At 43.0% G+C, this 23,347-nt stretch overlaps 2 protein-coding genes across 4 annotated transcripts in view; one reads left to right on the forward strand and one right to left on the reverse strand.

The window, feature by feature from the left end:
* c22h10orf88 (chromosome 22 C10orf88 homolog) overlaps positions 1-7,017 on the reverse strand; it is a 13,290-nt gene extending 6,273 nt beyond the window's left edge. Inside the window, exons 1-2 of one of the 3 annotated variants that reach the window (XM_072666946.1) lie at positions 6,994-7,017; positions 1,229-1,305 (exon numbers count right to left, since the gene is read on the reverse strand). In XM_072666946.1, coding sequence (XP_072523047.1) covers positions 1,229-1,296 — 68 coding nt within the window. In that variant the 5' untranslated portion in view covers positions 1,297-1,305; positions 6,994-7,017. Of the gene's footprint in view, positions 1-747; positions 1,078-1,228; positions 1,315-6,993 lie in introns of those variants that run through there. The other 2 variants (XM_072666947.1, XM_072666948.1) reach the window with 2 other exon arrangements.
* adam9b (ADAM metallopeptidase domain 9b) lies at positions 5,956-22,475 on the forward strand. Its single transcript, XM_072666945.1, has 22 exons — positions 5,956-6,132; positions 7,418-7,527; positions 9,276-9,352; positions 9,444-9,522; positions 10,576-10,652; positions 12,767-12,944; positions 13,027-13,089; positions 13,170-13,241; positions 13,389-13,558; positions 14,342-14,432; positions 14,998-15,128; positions 15,667-15,838; positions 16,442-16,531; positions 16,829-17,024; positions 17,405-17,510; positions 17,747-17,933; positions 18,517-18,603; positions 18,987-19,092; positions 19,616-19,757; positions 20,939-21,044; positions 21,771-21,817; positions 21,933-22,475. Exons 1-22 carry the CDS (start codon positions 6,012-6,014, stop codon positions 22,033-22,035), a joined length of 2,511 nt encoding a protein of 836 aa, XP_072523046.1. The 5' UTR covers positions 5,956-6,011; the 3' UTR covers positions 22,036-22,475.
* Positions 22,476-23,347: the final 872 nt, after the last annotated feature.

Raw genomic sequence — 23,347 nt, forward strand, 5'->3', positions numbered from 1 at the left:
ACACACACACACACACACACGTCAATATCCTCTTCTTTTTTTCACCTACATATCTTGTCAATGCATCCAAATGTTAAGCATGGTGGTGGGAGCATCCCAGCCAACCTGCTTATATAGGGGATCACATGGGTGGAACGTGGGCTAGGTGGGATCCAGGTGGGAAAGGGCTCTAAGTGGGTTTGTACAGGTCATGGAGACCCAAATAGGCCCACTCTGCAAGTCTAGGCACCATCTAGGCACCGTCTGCAAGTGTGCAACCCAGATCCGGACCATCCTTAATCCCCCCTGATCCAATCAATGATCGTGGTGGGCATCAAATTCTGGGGTCTTATCCAAATCTTACAACCAACATGAGTCCTCTATACTTCTAAACGGACCAAATTATTACACTTTTTATAATAATTAATATTTAATGTCATAGGGACAAGATGTGGTCAGCTGATCAGCAGCAGATAGCTAATAGGGAGAACCTCGGTGCTCCAAAACTGTTGTTTTAGTATTTTAAGCCACGTTAAACGATTTAGAAAGTCAAAGAAATGCAGAACTCCAGTTCTCAAACCCCAAATCTGCCCTTTTTCACGTTTTTTTTAAAAAATCGCTAATTATTTAAACGCTGCTGCGTCAGATGTGAAAAGTGTAGATCTGCAGCTCATGCGCAGCGTTGCCTTGTATGTGGAGTCAAGCGGTGAATGATTTGGAGATCAGCGAAACCACACAGCGCCGACCAATACGGGTTGTGTTACTCACCGGATAACGCGATTCGACTGAACAGCAGACAGACAGACAGACAGACAGCCTAAATGATATTCTGGGCTTCATTCGATGGTAAATAAATAAAATAATATTCATATTTTAGGCAAATTTGAATCGACCCTTCCAGCAGCGCTGTGCTTACTCAGGGAGATACGAGTCTAATGCGTTCCCGTGCGTGTCTGAGTGAGCAGAGCGCTGTGGTGAATATTAACATTACAATTACAGTAATAATAATACTAATATTAATATTATTAATAATAATAATAAAGTAATATCAGTGTTGACAGTGAAGCTGCAGCGCCGGACCTCTCTCTCAGACCGAAGCTCATAACCCCGCAGGCAGACCCACAGAGGCCTCACCCCGGAGACAGGAGCGCTGCTCCACATTTCTGCTCTAAAAGTTTTACGGAATTAAATTAAAAATATTAAAAATAATTAAATAATAATAATAATAAAGAAATCTCACTCCACTCACCGAGCTGCTGTCTCTGACGCATCACCCTGCGACTGCCGCGCCCCTAGGACCCATCCATGGAAGGACATGCGGGGCGCCTGCTTAAAAGGCAATAATAATAATAATAATAATAATAATAATAATAATAATAGTCGCTTCAGATTACTGTGCGAGTCTACGTTTAAAACCATCAAATTCACACCTCCTAAATTCAAGATGAATCGGATTCACGGTAACAAATAAAAATAAAATAATAAATAAACAAAACCAATCCAACTGCATTTTCATTCAAACTCATTTAGGAAATGTTTAAAAGAATTAAATAACAGTATTTTTTAAGTATTTTTCCGTGGTCTGTCAGTAATCCACTCTGCTGATCTCCAGCTCACCGCAGGGTTCCCTCCCGGTACATTAAAGCGGGGCTTGATTTGGAGATCAGCGAAGGTCACTTACTGCGTCATATACCCTGCTTAAAGTAGCTGTAGGGGTTCTGGTTAACCCCTCATTTAAAACAGGGGAGGAATATATTAAGAGGCTTTGAGGAAGGTTCCTCTATAGGTTGGGATCTAGAACACCTGAACTAGATAACAGACAGCAGAAGTGGATGGATAGGCTAGATACAGACAGACAGACGGATAGATAGACAGACATATAGATATAGACAGACAGACAGGCAGCTAAACATACAGATAGATAAATGGATAGATAGATAGATAGACAGACAGATAGATGGATAGATAGATAGATAGACAGACAGCTAAATATATAGATAAATAAACAGACAGACAGATAGATATAGACAGACAGCTAAATATATAGATAAATAAACAGACAGATATAGACAGACAGACAGCTAAATATATAGATAAATAAACAGACAGGCAGATAGATACAGGCAGACAGACAGATAGATACAGGCAGACAGACAGCTGAATATATAGATAAATAAACAGACAGATAGGTACAGGCAGACAGACTGCTGAATATATAGATAAATAGACAGATAGATATAGACAGACAGACAGCTAAATATATAGATAAATAAACAGACAGACAGATAGGTACAGACAGACAGACAGCTAAATATATAGATAAATAAACAGACAGACAGATAGATGCAGGCAGACAGACAGCTGAATATATAGATAAATAAACAGACAGACAGATAGATATAGACAGACAGACAGCTAAATATATAGATAAATAAACAGACAGACAGATAGATATAGACAGACAGACAGCTAAATATATAGATAAATAAACAGACAGATAGGTACAGGCAGACAGACTGCTGAATATATAGATAAATAGACAGATAGATATAGACAGACAGACAGCTAAATATATAGATAAATAAACAGACAGACAGATAGATACAGACAGACAGCTGAATATATAGATAAATAAACAGACAGACAGATAGATATAGACAGACAGACAGCTAAATATATAGATAAATAAACAGACAGACAGATAGATATAGACAGACAGACAGCTAAATATATAGATAAATAAACAGACAGATAGGTACAGGCAGACAGACTGCTGAATATATAGATAAATAGACAGATAGATATAGACAGACAGACAGCTAAATATATAGATAAATAAACAGACAGACAGATAGATATAGACAGACAGCTGAATATATAGATAGATAAACAGACAGACAGATAGATACAGACAGACAGCTAAATATATAGATAAATAAACAGACAGACAGATAGATATAGACAGACAGCTGAATATATAGATAGATAAACAGACAGGCAGATAGATACAGGCAGACAGACAGATAGATACAGGAAGACAGACAGCTGAATATATAGATAAATAAACAGACAGATAGGTACAGGCAGACAGACTGCTGAATATATAGATAAATAGACAGATAGATATAGACAGACAGACAGCTAAATATATAGATAAATAAACAGACAGACAGATAGGTACAGACAGACAGACAGCTAAATATATAGATAAATAAACAGACAGACAGATAGATGCAGGCAGACAGACAGCTGAATATATAGATAAATAAACAGACAGACAGATAGATATAGACAGACAGACAGCTAAATATATAGATAAATAAACAGACAGACAGATAGATATAGACAGACAGACAGCTAAATATATAGATAAATAAACAGACAGACAGATAGATGCAGGCAGACAGACAGCTGAATATATAGATAAATAAACAGACAGACAGATAGATATAGACAGACAGACAGCTAAATATATAGATAAATAAACAGACAGACAGATAGGTACAGGCAGACAGACAGCTGAATATATAGATAGATAAACAGACAGACAGATAGATATAGACAGACAGCTAAATATATAGATAAATAAACAGGCAGACAGATAGGTACAGGCAGACAGACAGCTGAATATATAGATAGATAAACAGACAGACAGATAGATATAGACAGACAGACAGCTAAATATATAGATAGATAAACAGACAGACAGATAGGTACAGGCAGACAGACAGCTGACTATATAGATAGATAAACAGACAGACAGATAGATACAGGCAGACAGACAGCTGAATATATAGATAAATAAACAGGCAGACAGATAGGTACAGGCAGACAGACAGCTGAATATATAGATAGATAAACAGACAGACAGATAGATATAGACAGACAGACAGCTAAATATATAGATAGATAAACAGACAGACAGATAGGTACAGGCAGACAGACAGCTGACTATATAGATAGATAAACAGACAGACAGATAGATACAGGCAGACAGAAAGCTGAATATATAGATAAATAAACAGACAGACAGATAGGTACAGGCAGACAGACAGCTGAATATATAGATAAATAGACAGACAGATAGATGCAGGCAGACAGACAGCTGAATATATAGATAAATAGACAGACAGATAGATGCAGGCAGACAGACAGCTGAATATATAGATAAACAGACAGACAGATAGATACAGGCAGACAGACAACTGAATATATAGATAAATAAACAGACAGACAGATAGATATAGACAGACAGACAGCTAAATATATAGATAAATAGACAGACAGATAGATACAGACAGACAGACAGCTGAATATATAGATAAATAAACAGACAGACAGCTAAATATAGAGATAAATAAACAGACAGACAGATAGATATAGACATACAGACAGCTAAATATATAGATAGATAGACAGACAGATAGATACAGGCAGACAGACAGCTAAATATATAGATAAATAAACAGACAGACAGATAGGTACAGGCAGACAGACAGCTGAATATATAGATAGATAAACAGACAGACAGATAGATACAGACAGAAAGACAGCTAAATATATAGATAAATAAACAGACAGACAGATGAATATATAGATAAATAAACAGACAGACAGATAGATATAGACAGACAGACAGCTAAATATATAGATACATAAACAGACAGACAGATAGGTACAGGCAGACAGACAGCTGAATATATAGATAAATAAACAGACAGACAGATAGGTACAGGCAGACAGACAACTGAATATATAGATAAATAAACAGACAGACAGATAGATACAGACAGACAGCTGAATATATAGATAAATAAACAGACAGACAGCTAAATATACAGATAAATAGACAGACAGACAGATAGATACAGACAGACAGCTGAATATATAGATAAATAAACAGACAGACAGATAGGTACAGGCAGACAGACAGCTGAATATATAGATAAATAAACAGACAGACAGATAGGGACAGACAGACAGACAGCTAAATATATAGATAAATAAACAGACAGACAGATAGATATAGACAGACAGCTAAATATATAGATAAATAAACAGACAGACAGATAGATATAGACAGACAGCTGAATATATAGATAGATAAACAGACAGACAGATAGATACAGACAGACAGCTAAATATATAGATAAATAAACAGACAGACAGATAGGTACAGACAGACAGACAGCTAAATATATAGATAAATAAACAGACAGACAGATAGATATAGACAGACAGCTAAATATATAGATAAATAAACACAGACAGACAGATAGATATAGACAGACAGCTGAATATATAGATAGATAAACAGACAGACAGATAGATACAGACAGACAGCTGAATATATAGATAAATAAACAGACAGACAGATAGATATAGACAGACAGACAGCTGAATATATAGATAAATAAACAGACAGACAGATAGGTACAGGCAGACAGACAGCTGACTATATAGATAAATAAACAGACAGACAGATAGATACAGACAGACAGACAGCTGAATATATAGATAAATAAACAGACAGACAGATAGATACAGACAGACAGACAGCTGAATATATAGATAAATAAACAGACAGACAGATAGATATAGACAGCTAAATATATAGATAAATAAAAAGACAGACAGATAGGTACAGGCAGACAGACAGCTGAATATATAGATAAGCAGGCATAGATAGACAAACAGATGGACAGACAAGTGGGTGGGCTTGGTGATAGAAAGATTGATGGACAGACAGAGAGATATAGTCAGAAATAGACAGACAGCTAGACAGGTAGATACAGACAGACAGATAGATATAGACAGACAGACAGAGGGATATGTTTTCTACACAGTTCAGCAGGAAGTTCGTTCAGCTAGCTGCCCGTCCTGCCGGACCAGTCTGTGGTATTCCGGGCTGGACGTCAGCCCAACGCCCATCCCACCTGTCCTGCTCCGCCCCTCCCATCACACCTGAGCTCACTCGCAGGACTGATCCACACAGTATCACATACACACACCGGCGGCTCGCGTTCCTCTGGATGAACAGGTGTGGAGGCCCTCGCCATGCTCACATAATGGAGCGAGAGAGGAGCAGGACGGGAGCCCGGCTGTTCCTTCTGTCCCTCACAGTCGGATTGTTTTACATAGCAGAGGGTGAAGGTAAGGCCTGTCCGACACTCTGAGCTCCAGCGACGGGCTCTGGGGGCGGGAGGAAGACTGTCCGATGAAGGATAGAGGCTGAAGTAAAGGCTGAGCACAGCTCAGGATGTAGAAGGTTCAGGGCTAGAGCACCGAGGCTGTTTTTAATGGCTCATATTTCAGATGCTTTGTGTGTTGGGATGTTGTTGTGACCAGGGTACGTTTGCTGAAATGGCATAATGGTAACCTGTATGAGCTGAGATATTAAAGGGCCCATATGCAACATTTTCCCTTGCATCCTGTTTGTTAGCCTATGGCCCGGTTATGATGTCTGTATGGGGTTATGTGCCAAAAACCGACGGCATGTTTGCACATGACCATCTCCTCGCCTCTCTGTAGGCCTTAAATTGAAATGTTGTGTATTTGAGAATTTTAGGCATTGTCCCTTTAAGACTGATATAACAATAGAGATGTGAATGACCTCTGTTCTGACTGGCTGCCCTGTGTTGTGCCTCGTACAAGGCCGATACACTCCTCATAACTTGAATAGGCAAGAATGGGTTTGGTAGGGAGTAGGCTGAGGTGGATATGCCAAACATGCTTTTTGTGACATCACATAAACAGTACATTAATAAACCAGAATTTAGCATTATTTTTTATTCATTTGTTTATTAAATAATATTTTTTTGTCAAATAATTTTATTTTAACCCATTTTCCACCCAATTTGGAAGGCCAATAACCCAATCCCAGTGCATGTGAATTCCCCCTATCACAACCCGGGTACCCAGCTCTGATGCACCGGCCATCAGACCCCCTCGCCGGTCCAGCATCACTCACCCTAAAGTGAGGTGGGGAGAGAAAAGCGAGAGCCGTCTACTCACCCGGAGAGAATTAGGCGAGTTGTGCCTTCTCAGGCTCCGGCTGCTGATGGCAGGCAGCAATCCCGTGTCATAGTGGCAGCGCTTAAGTCCGCTGACCACTCAGAGCCCAGCGTCCGCCTCTGAAACATCCTGTGGACCGATGAAGCTGAGGAACGCTCTGCTGGTAGAGGGAAGCAGGGGCAGCAAGATGACCCAAGAACCTCACTGGACTGGAGGCCTCTTAGCCTCTACAACCAGGCTAATGGTTGCGGGGTTCCATCAGTGTTTGCGTGCGGCTGCAGTGGGGTTAACTGTAAGGGGTAATTAGGGAGATTAGGGAAATGACACGGGGCTGTTTTTGATAGACATTGATAAAAACACTCTGTTGATTATTCCGTGACGTTTTGGGGAGTCGTTTGTTTATTTCATGTTGTTGTGTTTACAGATCTGTTCCACCAGCAGACGTCTAAGCTGTCGAGCTACCAGATCGTCACTCCTCAGTTGGTGTCTGGCAGATGGAAGAGGCAGGAGAATGGCATAAATTCACACAGACAGGTGTGTGTGAGAGTCGGGTGTTTGACCATTTACATGCATTGTGTTTCATTAAAGTTCAGTAAGGTCCAAGCCCACCTACCCGTCTATCTATCCATATATCTACCTGTCTATCTGTCTGTCTTTCTATATCTATTTATCTATCTGCTGTCTCTCTATCTATCTATCTATTTATCAACAAGCCCGCCCACTTGTCTGTCTGTCCATCAATCTATCTATCTAGCTATCTAGCTAGCTAGCTAACTAGCTAACCATCTGTCTGTCTGTCTGTCTGTCTACCTGTCTGTTGGTCTGTCTCTCTGTCTATCTATTTATCTATCTATCTATATATATATATATCCACCCGTCTATCTGTCTATCTATCTATCTATTTATCAACAAGCCCGTCCACTTGTCTGTCTGTCTCTCTATCTATCTATCTATCTATCTATCTATCTATCTAGCTAGCTAACTAGCTAGCCGTCTGTCTGTCTGTCTGTCTGTCTATCTACCTGTCTAACTATATCTGTCTGTCTGTCTATCTATCTACCTGTCTGTTGGTCTGTCTCTCTGTCTATCTATCTATCTATCTGTCTATCTGTCTGTCTGTCTTTTGCCTATATATCTATCTGTCTATATATCTATCTATTTATCTATCTGGCTATCTATCTACCTGTCTGTCGGCATATCTGTCTATCTATTTATTAATTATTTATCTATTTATCAACAAGCCCGCCCACTTGTCTGTCTGTCCATCAATCTATCTATCTATCTATCTATCTATCTAACTAGCTAGCCGTCTGTCTATATACCTGTTTGACTATATCTGTCTTTCTGTCTATCTATCTACCTGTCTGTTGGTCTGTCTCTCTGTCTATCTATCTATCTATCTATATATATATATATATATATATATCCACCCGTCTATCTGTCTATCTATCTATCTATTTATCAACAAGCCCGTCCACTTGTCTGTCTGTCTCTCTATCTATCTATCTATCTATCTATCTAGCTAGCTAGCTAACTAGCTAGCCGTCTGTCTGTCTGTCTATCTACCTGTCTGACTATATCTGTCTGTCTGTCTATCTATCTACCTGTCTGTTGGTCTGTCTCTCTGTCTATCTATCTATCTATCTGTCTATCTGTCTGTCTGTCTTTTGCCTATATATCTATCTGTCTATATATCTATCTATTTATCTATCTGGCTATCTATCTACCTGTCTGTCGGCATATCTGTCTATCTATTTATTAATTATTTATCTATTTATCAACAAGCCCGCCCACTTGTCTGTCTGTCCATCAATCTATCTATCTATCTATCTATCTAACTAGCTAGCCGTCTGTCTATATACCTGTTTGACTATATCTGTCTTTCTGTCTATCTATCTACCTGTCTGTTGGTCTGTCTCTCTATCTATCTATCTATCAATCTATCTATCTATCTAGCTAGCTAACTAGCTAGCCGTCTGTCTGTCTGTCTACCTGTTTGACTATATCTGTCTGTCTGTCTATCTATCTACCTGTCTGTTGGTCTGTCTCTCTCTCTATCTATCTATCTGTCTATCTGTCTGTCTTTCTGCCTATCTATCTATCTATCTGTCTGCCTATATATCTATCTGTCTCTCTATCTATCTATCTATCTATCTATCTATCTATCTATCTGTCTGTCTGTCTGTCTGTCTGTCCATCTGTCCGTCTATCTCTTGCTTCGATGCTTTCTGTAGGCCGGTCACTGAGGTCTGAACTCATCTGTACTGTGTTTCTCTCTGCAGTCTGATCACTCTGATCACATCACTTACTCAATTGAGATAGAAAACATCGTCCACTTCTTACATCTCAGGAGAAACAAGTAAGAGACTCTTCATTAGTCGATCATGCGACCGCACTCACTGCACTGAGTTCATATTCATATTCATTTTACTCTGTGCTTTTTTCCTCAGAGACTTTTTGTCTCCTGACTTTGCGGTGGTCTCTCATGACGTCCACAAGAAGTCGGTGAGGAGACACACCGGAAAACCCGTAAGACTGTTTTACCTTGCTCACTATATCCAGTGTTTGGGGAGGCCTGGGGTCCCTATATGGCCTGCTAGCCATTGTCGGAGTGTATTGGGAGGCACTGTAGGCTTTTCTATGTATGTTGGTTGCATTAATACTAAGGACAGCTTAAAACATTAAAGTCACACATTTAAAAATGAGCAATTATTAAATAAGAGAGAAAAGCTACTGGTTTCACTAACAATGCTAGCTTTAGCAGTTCCTCATACGTGTAACGATCCTAAACATTATGCAGCGCAGATGTTAAATACTACTGCTGTTAGGACCTCAGAAATGTGTGGTATGTAGTTTAGGCGGTTGTACCTCTTCAAATGGAATTCGCCCAGTGTGATTTCTACATGGGACGACATTCCGGTCGTTCCTGATTGATCGAGCTAGCTAGACGTATTGTGAGTGACTGTTCAAGCCTGTTTCCACACCCTTTCTTTTGTTCAACGTGCCTTTAATCTATAAAACCTTACACATAAAGGCTGTGCTAGTAGGGTTGCTCATCCTTAAGGGCTGGTATTGAGGCTAAAGGTGCCTCTTGACAATAGCAGTAGGCTCTAAATGCTGTAGACTGGCTAAACGAGCTTGATGTTACGTATCGATATTGTTTGTACTTGGAGTCATGCTAATATAAGAATAATATAAGGAATATGCATTTTTGAAAATCACCGCTAACCCCCTAAATCTCACAGAATCCTCTAAATTAGGAGGCTGTTGAAAGGTTGACATATGAATGTTGCTACATGAAAGCTAACTGCTAATGCTGATACATGCAGGCTAATAAAATACCTCAAACAAACCAGTACGCCTTATGAAGTGTGGACGGATCTGGCAGTTTTAGGCTGCAGTTTGAGAGGCTGGTGGTGTCCTAGGCTATAATGGTCTTCTTGTACTTTTTACTCTGAATAGTATAACTGTGGTGTGATTAATAAGCCATTATGATATATTGAGATATATGGAAAGCTGCCCAGAGCCAGAATTGCTTATATAATACAGTCTCAGAGGTCCATTAAACCTGGTCTTTTATAGGCGTCCTGTCACTACCATGGACGTGTTGAAGGCCGTGAGGACTCATTGGTGGCTCTGAGCACATGCCATGGTCTCAGGTACGTATTAACCTCTTTCTTTTAGCCTAAAAGATCTGGACACCCTGGTCAAAGAGTTAAGTGAGCAGGAAGACTAAGAAAGCGGTCATAAGAAAGCAAAAACTTTCCTGCCTCCTCACCTCAACATCCATGACGAGAACACCTTTCCAACTGTTAAGCACAGGGCATGTGCTGCAGCCAGTGGCACAGGAAACATTTTACTGGAAGAGGACAGAATGGTTCAGATTAAATACCAGTAAAGTCTGGAAGTAAAGATCAAACATCAAACATCAAAGAAAAGACTAAGAAAGTGTTCAAACAGAACTCTAATATCACCTTCATAATAAATGAGGTCATAAGAGAGCAAAAACTTTCCTGCCTCCTCACCTCAACATCCATGACGAGAACACCTTTCCAACTGTTTGAGCACAGGGCATGTGCTGCAGCCAGTGGCACGGGAAACATTTTATTGCTAAGAGGACTGAATGGATCAGATTAAATACCAGTAAAGTCTGGAAGTAAAGATCAAACATCAAACATCAAAGAAAAAGAGGACATCTTCTACAGCAGAATAATAATAATAATAATCCTAAATACATCTCAAAAAGTCCTCCAACCTCAGCTTCACTGAAAATTTAGGGGCTAGATCTCAAAAGAGCTGTGCAGCAAGATGGCCCAAGAACTTTTGCAAGAGGAATGGGGCGGAAATGCCCCCACAACAAGAACTGAAAGGCTCTAGCTGCTAGAAAACAATGCTTCCAAGCTGCCATGCCCTCTAAAATTACAGTCTGAAAGATTTGCATGCCATAACAATTTGCATGCAAGACCAAATATGACCTTCAGTAACTGTGAAAGGATAATCTTGTGTACCCAGTGTAAACAAGGAAGTCCATGGTTTGCCCTTAAACAAAAAGTCTGTTGTAGTTTAAGAGCTGGACGCTAGAAGGACCACAGTATAGCAGTAGTGTTGCCGGTTGCTGTGTGTTTGTATGTGTTTATGTCTTGGAAACAGTCGTCATTCATTTTCCAACCTTCTTTTATCCCTGTTGCCTTACCTTTAAAACTGATATATGTAAATGAGCTCTGTTCCGATTGGCCGACCCGCGTTTTGCCTTGTTCAAAAAGCACTAACTCATCGCCTTAGTCAACGATTTCTGTAACTTTAGCATAAATGTAATAGCGTAATATGGGTCCTTTAGAAAGCTTCCTTTATCATTGGATATAAAGCAGTAATGGTCTTGTACTGGCCTTGTTTTCTCTCCGGCTGGGTAGATGACACTACAGTGTGATGCTGGCCGGCAGGCGTGTCTGATGATGATGATGATGATGATGATGCTAGTCAATGCACCTTCCTCCGAGTGCACCGGTTGTCCGGTAACACTCGCTGGCAGCAGTTTGGAAAGAGGCGGTGGCTAGTTGCTCATGTTTACTGTGAAGGAACTTACAGGTTTTTTTTTTTTTTTTTAACAAAACCAGATGTCGTCGCCGTGGCTACAAAAATACAAAAATAAAGCCATTTTACTTACTAGCCAAACTCACCTGTGAATCTATACGTGTCTTCTGAGTTTAATATGGACTGTTTATTTTGCCATAAAACACCCTGCATGTACTGTATCCCCAATTTGGACGGCGAATTACCCACCCATTCATATTCTCCCCACCATCACATGCAACGCCCCCGATGTTGGGAGGGTGAAGGTCAACACACGCCTCTCTTCTTCACATTCCCAGTCAGCCATTACCTCTTTTTCCCGATGCAATGTCACCGCGCTCGGAGGAACAGCAAGCATCCGGCCAGCAGACGCCAGTGCCAGCCAGCACTGCACTGGAGTGAAGGGCAAAGTGGTGAAAAGTGAAAGTGCCCACCCTAGAAAGAGCAAGGCCACTTGTGCACTCTCGGGGTCCCAGCTACCGATGGCTAGCAGCACGACCGGGATTGGAACTAGCGATCCTCTGGTTGTAGTGACCGTGCTTTATTCCATTGGGGCCCCAGAGGATATTCAGAACCATTTGGTGTAATAACCTTCAGATCTTCAGCTCTTCATTTTAATTTACATCTCAATCATTACATTTTGAATCAGACACCATTTCTGAGACACGAACATGACATTAAACTCAACACTTATGTGCTTTAGGGGGGTCATATTCATCGGTAACAAGAGTTATGCTCTCGAGCCCGTTTTGCAGTCCACAGCCAACGAACACCTCCTGTTCCCACTGAAGGACAACCGGTCTGAGCCGTTCGTCTGTGGAACGCCTCACAGTGAAGACGCCACTCATGATGCTGCCTTGTCCATGACCTCATTTTTACGGGTCAGAAAAGGTTTATTTAGATCTTTCTTCGTTTTGCTATGTTAGTTTCTGGCCCGTCTGACCCTTGAGTCTTTCTTTACAGAGAAAACGAAACCTGCCTCTGACCAGATTTGTGGAGTTGGTGTTAGTGGTGGACAATCAAAGGGTGGGTATCAAACCTACGCTGACTTTACCATCAGGTTTATTGTTTACGGGCTTCTCAGAACTTTTCCTTTGCTTTCTTAGTTCAACCTGCAGAAGGGCAACACCACCGCAGTGAGGGAAGAGATGGTACAGCTGGCCAACCTACTGGACACGGTGCGCCTGAACCCCCCTATTCCTACCTTGTGTTTTTTAACCCACTGGCCTCTTTATTAAGTACTCTCTGGGCTTTGAACACTGCACAGCAATGGCGGTGGTTGGTAGGGGAGTACTCATGGTCTGCGCCTGTATGTGTTGTTGTAGTATTTCCAGCAGCTGAACATACGCATAGTCCTGGTGGGTCTGGAAATCTTTGAGACCAAGAACCCATTTGACATGGAGGGCAGCGCAGGAGATGTTCTTGGGAGGTTTGTCAGCTGGAGGAAAACCGAACTGGTTCCACGCATCAGGAATGACATGGCCCAGCTCATTGTGTGAGTATGGAGATAATGTACTGTTGGCTTCTTTAGTATTGAGCTGCATCCCTAAATGATCTAAGGAGTGTTTAAATTCACTGGGAGGCCGTTCAAGTCAACACACACACTAGTGAACTAGGGGCAGTGAGTACACACACACCCAGAGCGGTGGGCAGCCAACTCCAGCGCCCGGGGAGCAGAAAGGGTAAAGGGTCTTGCTCAAGGGCCCAACAGCGGCAGCTTGCCGAGCCTGGGAATCGAACCCACAACCCTGTCCTCAATAGCCCGGAGCTCGAACTGCTGAGCCACCGCTGGACCACGGTTATATGATATGTGGTCCTTATATGTGGTCATATAAGTGGGCATATAAGGACCATGTATCATATAACCAACTTCTATGATAAGTTGATATTTTAGATTGTATGTATGTATCATTATGTATACATTGACCTCACATTGACCTTGGTTTAGTTATGAAAAAACAAGATTTTTATAAGCATCTATAATCTATATCTGATTCTCATTAAATAGTATCTAATATAAAAAAAAATAAACAGGATCACTAAATGTGTAACTATATACTATTGATTCTATACTATTTTACTAATTTGTATCAATAATATTCAAAATTAAACCTTGGAAAACTCACTAATTACAAAAACATAGTTAAAAGCCCCGTAGGTGTACTTCACTGAGCAGTTACCTCAGTTGTCTTGATATGGTCCTAGTGAAACTCTATCCTCTGTGAAACTGCCCTGTAATCTTGCTTATCCATCGTTTCTTATGTTTTGTTTCTTAAAGGGGTCGAGCAGGAGCGTACAGTGGAGGAGTCCTGGGCATGGCCTTCGTGGGAACCGTCTGCTCGGCGAACAGTGGTGGAGGAATTAATGTGGTCAGGAAAACCTCATTGCGTCTTATTTGGCATGTGGTAGCATACAATGGGCCTTGGTAGTCATGGTGGGATGGCATCATTTGGTCAGTAAATGGAGCCCGTCCTGTATTATTGATGCTGGAACGCCGCTCGTTCAGCCATAACAGTAAAACCACGGACGGGTGAAGTGAATAACATTAATTATCTCTCGAGGGGTGGAGCTATATTAGGCAGCAGGTCAGGTCTTGAAGATGATGCATTGGAGGCAGGAAAACAAGAATCTGAGGCACTGACAAGAACCAAACTGTGACCAAAGGCCCAAACATCTTCAGAACATCAGGCAGGTCTTGTGGGGGACTCCGGTGTTCCTGGTGTGCAGTGGTCGGTACCTACCAAAAGGCCACCCCTAGGCCACCCCTAGGCCACCCCTAGGCTACTCCTAGGCCACACCAGACAGCAGGACACCTTTCGAGATTGTGTAAAGTCCATGATTTGGCTTTGGGTGCAGTGCAGGTGGTTTTAACGATAGGGCTGATTGGTGTACGTGTGCATGACGTTGTTCTCTGACTGCCTGGTATCTCTGCAGTACAGCAACAACAACCTGCAGTCGTTTTCCACGGTCCTGGCTCACGAGATGGGACACAATCTGGGTATGAATCACGATGACTCACGCTGCAACTGCAACTCCGGCAAGTGCATCATGGCCTCCACCGCCAGGTCAGTACTTACTATATATTATCTATACATATAATATTAAAATATATACATTTGATCATTTTTTGGCACATTTATCATTTCTGTAATTTAGTTTGATGCCTGGATGCCTGGATACTTTGGACTTTTGAACACTTATTTTTTGGTCTACAGGACAGAAACAAACATTTGCAATTTAAAGGACATCCCCAACCACCCCTAGGCCATATTCCTTGGCCACCCCTAGGCCATATTCCTTGGCCACCCCTAGGCCATATTCCTTGGCCCCCCCTATGCTACCCATAGGCTACCCATAGGCCACCCATAGGCTACCCATAGGCCACCCCTAGTCCACCCCTAGACCATATTCCTTGGCCACCCCTAAGCTACCCCTAAGTCACCCTTAGGCCACCTCTAGGCCATATTCCTTGGCCAGCCCTAGGCCACCTTTAGGCCATATTCCTTGGCATTTAACTGTTGTTTTCACATTGTAAAGTAATTTAAACTGCCATTATTTTTGTAATTCTATTGTGTGTGTGTGTGTGTGTGTGTGTGTGTTCAGTGGATCCACCCTGTTCAGTACATGCAGCGGGGATGATTTCGAGCAGCTGATCCAGCGTGGAGGAGGCGTGTGTCTGAGGAATCAGCCCTCTCAGGACAACATCATCACTGTGCCCCGCTGTGGAAACGGAGTACAGGAGCAGGGGGAGGAGTGTGACTGCGGACCCACACAGGTGAGCGAGCCTTAGATTAGCATTTTCAGACAGTTAGCTTTTCCTGCTAGATTAGATTAGATCAGATCATTAGCTTTAGGTGACTATTTTCAGATTGTTAGTCATAGATGATCATCTTTGGATCGTTAGCTTCAGGTTTTTAGCCTTAGATTAGCATTTTTAGACAGTTAGCTTTTCCTGCTAGATTAGATTAGATCAGATTGTTCAGATTATTTTCAGGTCATTAGCTTCAGATTACTATTTTCAGATTTTTAGTCAGATGATCATCTTTAGCTTCAGGTTTTCAGCCTTAGATTGTCATTTTTAGGCAGTTAGCTTTTTCCTGCTAGATCAGATTAGATCAGATCATTAGCTTTAGATGACTATTTTCAGGTTGTTAGAGCCCAGATTGTTGTTTTTTTAGATAGTTAGGTTTAAAGATCCCAGATTAGTAATGTCAGATCTTCAAGAACCTTAGACCGGTAGCTTCTAGTTGATAGCCAAAGATTATTATATAATTATTATATAACTTAATAAGCTCATAAACTTCAGGTGATTTTCAGATTGTTAGCTTAGTAGCTGAATAGTCCAGGGAGTCTTACTGACCTGTGTGATCTGTTGCAGAGCTGTACGAATAAATGCTGTGATGCAGCTACATGTACCCTCACCAGGGGCTCCACCTGTGCTGCTGGACTCTGCTGCAAAGACTGCCAGGTAAGGAAACACACACACACACACACACACACACACACACACACACAGGAGTAAGTAAGCAGTAAAAACTACCCGTTCTCAAATTTACGGTTTTCTGAACATGGCATTGTGCAGGGTAGCCAATCAGGACATGGGTCATTTGCATATATATAAATATTATATATAAACATATATAAATATATTATATATAAATTTAACCTAATTACTTTTTGGTGTTATAATTGTATATATAAGTCCACTTGTATGTTGTATGGACCCTTTAACCGATCTCATTTAACCCCGCCCCCCCCGGCCCAGCTCTTGGTGTCTGGGACGCCCTGCAGAGAGTCGGTGAACGAGTGTGACCTGCCCGAGTTCTGCCCTGGAGGGTCCAGTTTCTGCCCTCCGGACACCTACCTCATGGACGGCCTTACCTGTGCGGGAAGCTCTGCCTACTGCTTCGAGGGCCGGTGCCAGACGCTGGACTACCAGTGCCAGCAGCTCTTCGGCTCTAGTACGGCTCTACCGAGTGTTGTCTGTTCTGCTTTGCATGCTAAAAAAAAAAAAGTTAGCAAAAATTAGCAAAAATAAACAATCCAAAATACTCACAATGCTTAGTTTTGCTAGTTAGCATGCTAATTTGCAAACTCTGCGGTCTAACGGGTCGGTTACCTTGGTAACCATTCGGTCCCGCAGTGGAAAAGAGCCTAGCGCTTCACCCCATTCAGTCAATAACTGGAAACTGGAAGCTTGGCTCCTGGCAGCTAAGCCCCGCCCACTCAGGAGCGTTGCAGACTAGAATGTTTGAATGTTTTATTTGAAGCACAGTGATGAGCTCTCCTCCTATTCCTAACCCCCGTTTCTACGGTTCTCCTTTTTCTTTTCACTATGAAGAGGCGACAAAAGCAGACGACAAATGCTTCAGCTACGTCAACACGCAAGGCACCAGTTTCGGGAACTGTGGCTATTCTGGCTCATCCCTGGCCCCGTGCTCAGTGGCGTAAGTCCGGCTGACTTCACTAATCCGGGGCTTAGAACCCGCCAGTGATCCTACACGTGTTTTCTTTATGGAATGTTTATGATGGCGTGGTATAAAGGCCTATAAAAACTATTGTTCTGGGAGCCATTAAACTCTTCAGACCTCAGGTTCCTCAGGTCACCACCTGCAAGTTTCTCTAGACCGTGAGACCCTCACACCATGGTTCTTGTCTTCTTCTCTCGGTCTACTCACCCCAGCAACTCCATGTGTGGGAAAATCCAGTGCACAAACTTTGACACCAACTACCCGCCGCCCGGAGCGGTCATCAGCATAGAGAACATCGAAGGTGGGACCATCTCCTGCAGGAACGCCGACTTCAAGCTGGGCTCGGACGTCCGGGACCCGGCCTACGTCAAAACGGGGACCGTCTGTGCTGCTGGGAAAGTGAGTAAGCGTGAGCAAAAGTTTTGACACCCTGATATAATTTCTGGGCTTCATAAATTCTCTTTCCCAAACTTGTGCTATTACTCAGCAAACACGGGCTTCTCTGAGGAACTGTCTAAACATCTGAAAACGAAGCCTCCAAAAAGGTTTAGCTGAATCGAGAGGGTGGTGCACTGTTCTACTGTGCAGCATTGCTTGCACAAACCTATGATTATCACGGGAATCGTAAGATTGGCCTTGCTACAAAATAGTAGGCCTTGCCACCAGTAGTAGGCAGTGTTGCACAGGTGGAGGGACGCCTCCTAACTATTAAAAGGCTGAAGCTGAAACGAGGAGGGGTTGCATGACAGGACAATGATCCAAAGTGTACCTCAAACGTCACCAGAACCAGAGGCCTTCTGCAAAGAACGTCTACCTTTGGCAAGCCGTGCTAAAATTCCTGACTCTATAAGGTCTCCAAACTTTTGCACAAGACTGAGTGCTACTGTGCTTCCATATGCAAGTACCACAGTCTCCCATGCATGTACGGTACTTATGTATCATTACAGGCTGAGCTGTTAATTCTAATGTTCTTGCCCCTCAGGTGTGTTTGGACTTCCAGTGCACGAATTCATCTGTGATGACACAGTCCCACAACTGTGACGCCATGACGGACTGCCATGGTAACGGGGTGCGTATCACGGTGCCTGGCCATAGAAATGGTTCGCTGAAATATCTTATTTATAGTAATTTGAGTTATTGGTGCTTGTTTTAACTGAAGATTTCATGCTAACGCTAACATAGCTAAATGCTAACGGCCAGCAGCGAGTTCAAGTATCAAGTATCACTTGCCTTCGAAAGGCGTCTGATCAACACAAAATATGATAAAATGGACCAATATTCAATTAATAATGTATGTATTTACTTAAAAAGCCATCAAAAGAATCTATTCTTCTACCACATAATGTAGTTCGCTAACAGTTAGCACTGTCGCTAGGTAACATGAAGGCAAACTGACTCAGGCTGGGGGTGTTTCGCTCTGTAAGACGAGTAAATGGCTGTGTTCTCCTTCAGGTGTGTAACAACAAGGGTCACTGCCACTGCTACAATGGCTGGGGTCCTCCTAATTGCAACAAAGCAGGGAGAGGAGGCAGCATAGACAGTGGACCTGCTCAAATAGGTACGTACACCCCGACATCTCCTATAATCACATCGCCCCCTAAACTTCCTGCGGTGTACTGCAGAGTGTCAGAATGACCGTATAAGCAGTGTATACCAACCAGACAGAACCTTAACACCACCTGCCTAATACTGAATAGGTCCCCCTTGTACCACCACAGGACCTCTGAAGGTGTCCTGCTGTGGTATCTGGCACAGAGACTAACGTTAGCAGCAGATCCTCCAAGTCCTGTAAGTTGTGAGGTGTGGCCTCCATGAACCGGTTGTCCTTCCTTGGAGCAGTTTTGATAGGTACTACCAAAGTCACTGTAGATGAAGATCATCAAGGTTTTTCCCTTTATCTGATCGGTGCAGATCCATTTGACCCGGATTAGGTTGCACCCTGCTCTACTCTGTACTGGTTTACCAGTCGAATGGACCAACGCACTCCACCGATAAACATCTACGCCATACGATTTATTTATTTTTCATGTGACTCAGCAGGTCTCTGTCCCGTCTAAAGTCTTTGTGCATTCCGTCCACAGACTATTCTCTGAGGGATGGCCTGTTGATCTTCTTCTTGTTGGTGGTGCCTATCCTGGTGGTGCTGGTCATCGTTTTCCTCTACGTGTTTAGACGGGACTTGCTGGACAGGTGCCTGAAGGGCCCCCGCTCCAAACGACACAGGTAACGGTCCTCTCAGTGGTTCTTCCTGGAGTGTCTCCTTTTCAGTCCTGGTTCCTCTCAGTGGATCTTCCTGGAGTTTCTCCCTTTGAGACTTGGTTCCTCTCAGTGGTTCTTCCTGGGGTCTCTCACTTTGAGTCTTGGTTCCTCTCAATGGTTCTTCCAAAAGTTACTCCTTTTCAGTCCTGGTTCTTCCTTGGGTTCCTCCCTTTGAGTCCTGGTTCCTCTCAGTGGTTCTTCCTTGGGTTTCTCCCTTTAAGACTTGGTTCCTCTCAGTGGTTCTTCCTGGAGTGTCTCCTTTTCAGTCCTGGTTCCTCTCAATGGTTCTTCCAAGAGTTACTCCTTTTCAGTCCTGGTTCCTCTCAGTGGTTCTTCCTGGAGTTTCTCCCTTTGAGACTTGGTTCCTCTCAGTGGTTCTTCCTGGGGTCTCTCACTTTGAGTCTTGGTTCCTCTCAGTGGTTCTTCCAAAAGTTACTCCTTTTCAGTCCTGGTTCTTCCTTGGGTTCCTCCCTTTGAGTCCTGGTTCCTCTCAGTGGTTCTTCCTTGGGTTTCTCCCTTTGAGTCTTGGTTCCTCTCAGTGGTTCTTCCTGGAGTTTCTCCCTTTAAGACTTGGTTCCTCTCAGTGGTTCTTTCTAGAGTTTCTCACTTTGAGTCCTGGTTCCTCTCAGTGGTTCTTCCTGGAGTGTCTCCTTTTCAGTCCTGGTTCCTCTCAATGGTTCTTCCAAGAGTTACTCCTTTTCAGTCCTGGTTCCTCTCAGTGGTTCTTCCTGGAGTTTCTCCTTTTGAGTCTTGGTTCCTCTTATTGGTTCCTCCTGGAGTTTCTCCATTTGAGTCTTGGTTCGTCTCAGTGGTTCTTCCTGGAGTTTCTCCATTTGAGTCTTGGTTCCTCTTAGTGGTCTTTCCCCAATGCTGAAAGGATCAGTTCCCCAGTCATGGATAAAGCCTAATCCTGGACTACCTTGTCCTTTCAATGAGGATTCTTTATTTAGCATGTTGAGTAGTCCAGGACTAGGCTTAATCCTTGTCCGGGAAACCAACCCTTAGAGTTTCTCCATCTCAGAATCAGTTTGTCTCCGTGGTTCTTCCTCATACTTTATGGTATTTATTGTCTGGATTCAGTAGCAGGTGGTTGTTGGCAGACTGTTAACAGTTGGCAATGCTACCTTATCAACACTGTCATACAGGTCAGCCAACACAGCGAATGCTCAGAGGACCGGGCAGCCAACCAGCACAGCACAAAGAGCCACGTCTACCCAGCCACCGGTCCAGATTCCACCCACAAACCCACAGGTGAAGATCCGGATAGCCGACCGTTCTTACACCTGCAGCAGCTTGTGAATGCGAAGCTAATGAACGTAGCTCCAATTATGAATTAATTACTAAAAGTTCTAAATCCTATAGAAATGCACTGAAATTTGTCCATAAACATTTTTTAAGCTACAAAAATTCGTACAACTATGCTTTATGTTTTTTTAGGCCAAAAGTTTGTGGACACAGCTCTATTAGCCAAATTCTGAGCAAAAGTCTCAGAAAACAGTTCTATCAGATGAGCTTTTGGACCAGTCATCTCTTGGCCAATAGTTCTAGCACCCCACATTTTGGCCAAAAGTTTGTGAACGCAGCTCTACTAGCCAAAAGTATTGAGTGAGCTTTTGGGCAAACGTTCTAGCACCCCACATATTTGTGGCCAGAAGTTTGTGGACACACAGCTCTATGAGCCAAATGTACTGGATGAGCTTTTGAACCAACCTTACAATAGTTTTGGGACATTTTACCACACACACATATACCATAGCAACCAACACCTATACCATAGAAACACCTAAGCCCTGATTTTTTTTTTAATCAAAGAATTTGAAAAATCGACAAATGTCTCTGGACCTGGATCAGGAGGCAGGAGGCAGAATGCCAGGGGTCGTGATTTGGTGTCTTGTCCAATCAGTGGGACAGTGTTGCATTTCTGGTAGAAACTCTGGTAACTGATTCTTTCCGGTGACCACTGCGTTCTCTTTGCAGCCGTTTCAGCCACCGCGTCCAGCCGCCGGCCCTGGAGTTTACGCCAGGTAACGAACTCCATGCTGAATAAAAGCTTCCACCTCCTTTTTCCACCTCCTTTTTCCACCTCCTGAATCGCTCTTTCATCTCTTTCTTCTTTCGTTTTGCTTTGCTCTTTGACAGCTGGGATGACGATGAAGTGCAGCCTACAATGTTCACTGTCCAGCCGCCCAGACAAGGACCTGGAGTCCCCAAACCAATTCCACCCAGGCCGACGGTGACCTGAACACATTCGTGGAAGGAGCTTTTGATCTGCTGCTGTGAAATGAGCTGTATTGTTTACTATACTGTAAATCTGTGATATTTGTGGAGCGAGCTTAGTGAGCTGTGGTTGTTTATGAAGGTTGAGGACTGTTTCCAAAATACAAGTCATAAAACTATTCCCGTACCTGAAGTATATATAATGTTACCGTATGTCACCTTAGGGCTTGATGCCTGTCTGTAATGCAGTTTGCACATGAGCTTTATGTTCACAATCAAACATTATTCTCCTGACCAACATGATATTCAACCAATGAAGTCTTGTTTTGTAGATATCTGTGAAATATAAAATATTTAGCAAGTCGTAAAGACCTGTATTTTTAAATACATAAATGAAGAAATATGTGCAATCCACCACCGCAGGTTCAAACAACGAGGAACTAAATAAAGTTTGATTGTAAAATATCACATTTGCTTTTTATTCTGTTAACCCATGATGCCAAGTCCCTGCTGCCACCACCACCACCACCCCCATACTTCACTCAGTCCCCACTGAGGAACAGCATCCCCCAACATGATGCTGCCACTGCCACCCCTATACTTCACTCAGTCCCCACTGAGGAACAGCATCCCCCAACATGATGCTGCTGCCACCACCATCGTACTTCACTCAGCCCCCACTGAGGAACAGCATCCCCCAACATGATGCTGCTGCCACCACCACCATACTTCACTCAGCCCCCACTGAGGAATAGCTTCCCCCAACATGATGCTGCCACCACCATACAGCATCCCCCAACATGATGCTGCTGCCACCACCACCATACTTCACTCAACCCCCACTGAGGAATAGCTTCCCCCAACATGATGCTGCTGCCACCACCATCGCACTTCACTTAACCCCATACTGAGGAACAGCATCCCCTAAAATGATGCTGCCGTCACCATACAGCATCCCCCAACATGATGCTGCTGCCACCACCATCGTACTTCACTCAGCCCCCACTGAGGAACAGCATCCCCCAACATGATGCTGCCACCACTATACAGCATCCCCCAACATGATGCTGCTGCCACCACCACCATACTTCACTCAACCCCCACTGAGGAATAGCTTCCCCCAACATGATGCTGCTGCCACCACCATCGCACTTCACTTAACCCCATACTGAGGAACAGCATCCCCTAAAATGATGCTGCCGTCACCATACAGCATCCCCCAACATGATGCTGCTGCCACCACCACCATCGTACTTTACTCAGCCCCCACTGAGGAACCGCATCCCCCAACATGATGCTGCTGCCACCACCCTCATACTAATGCAAACGCACACTCC

Source organism: Salminus brasiliensis, chromosome 22, assembly GCF_030463535.1.
Source record: "Salminus brasiliensis chromosome 22, fSalBra1.hap2, whole genome shotgun sequence".
In the NCBI taxonomy this organism is placed as follows: domain Eukaryota; kingdom Metazoa; phylum Chordata; class Actinopteri; order Characiformes; family Bryconidae; genus Salminus; species Salminus brasiliensis.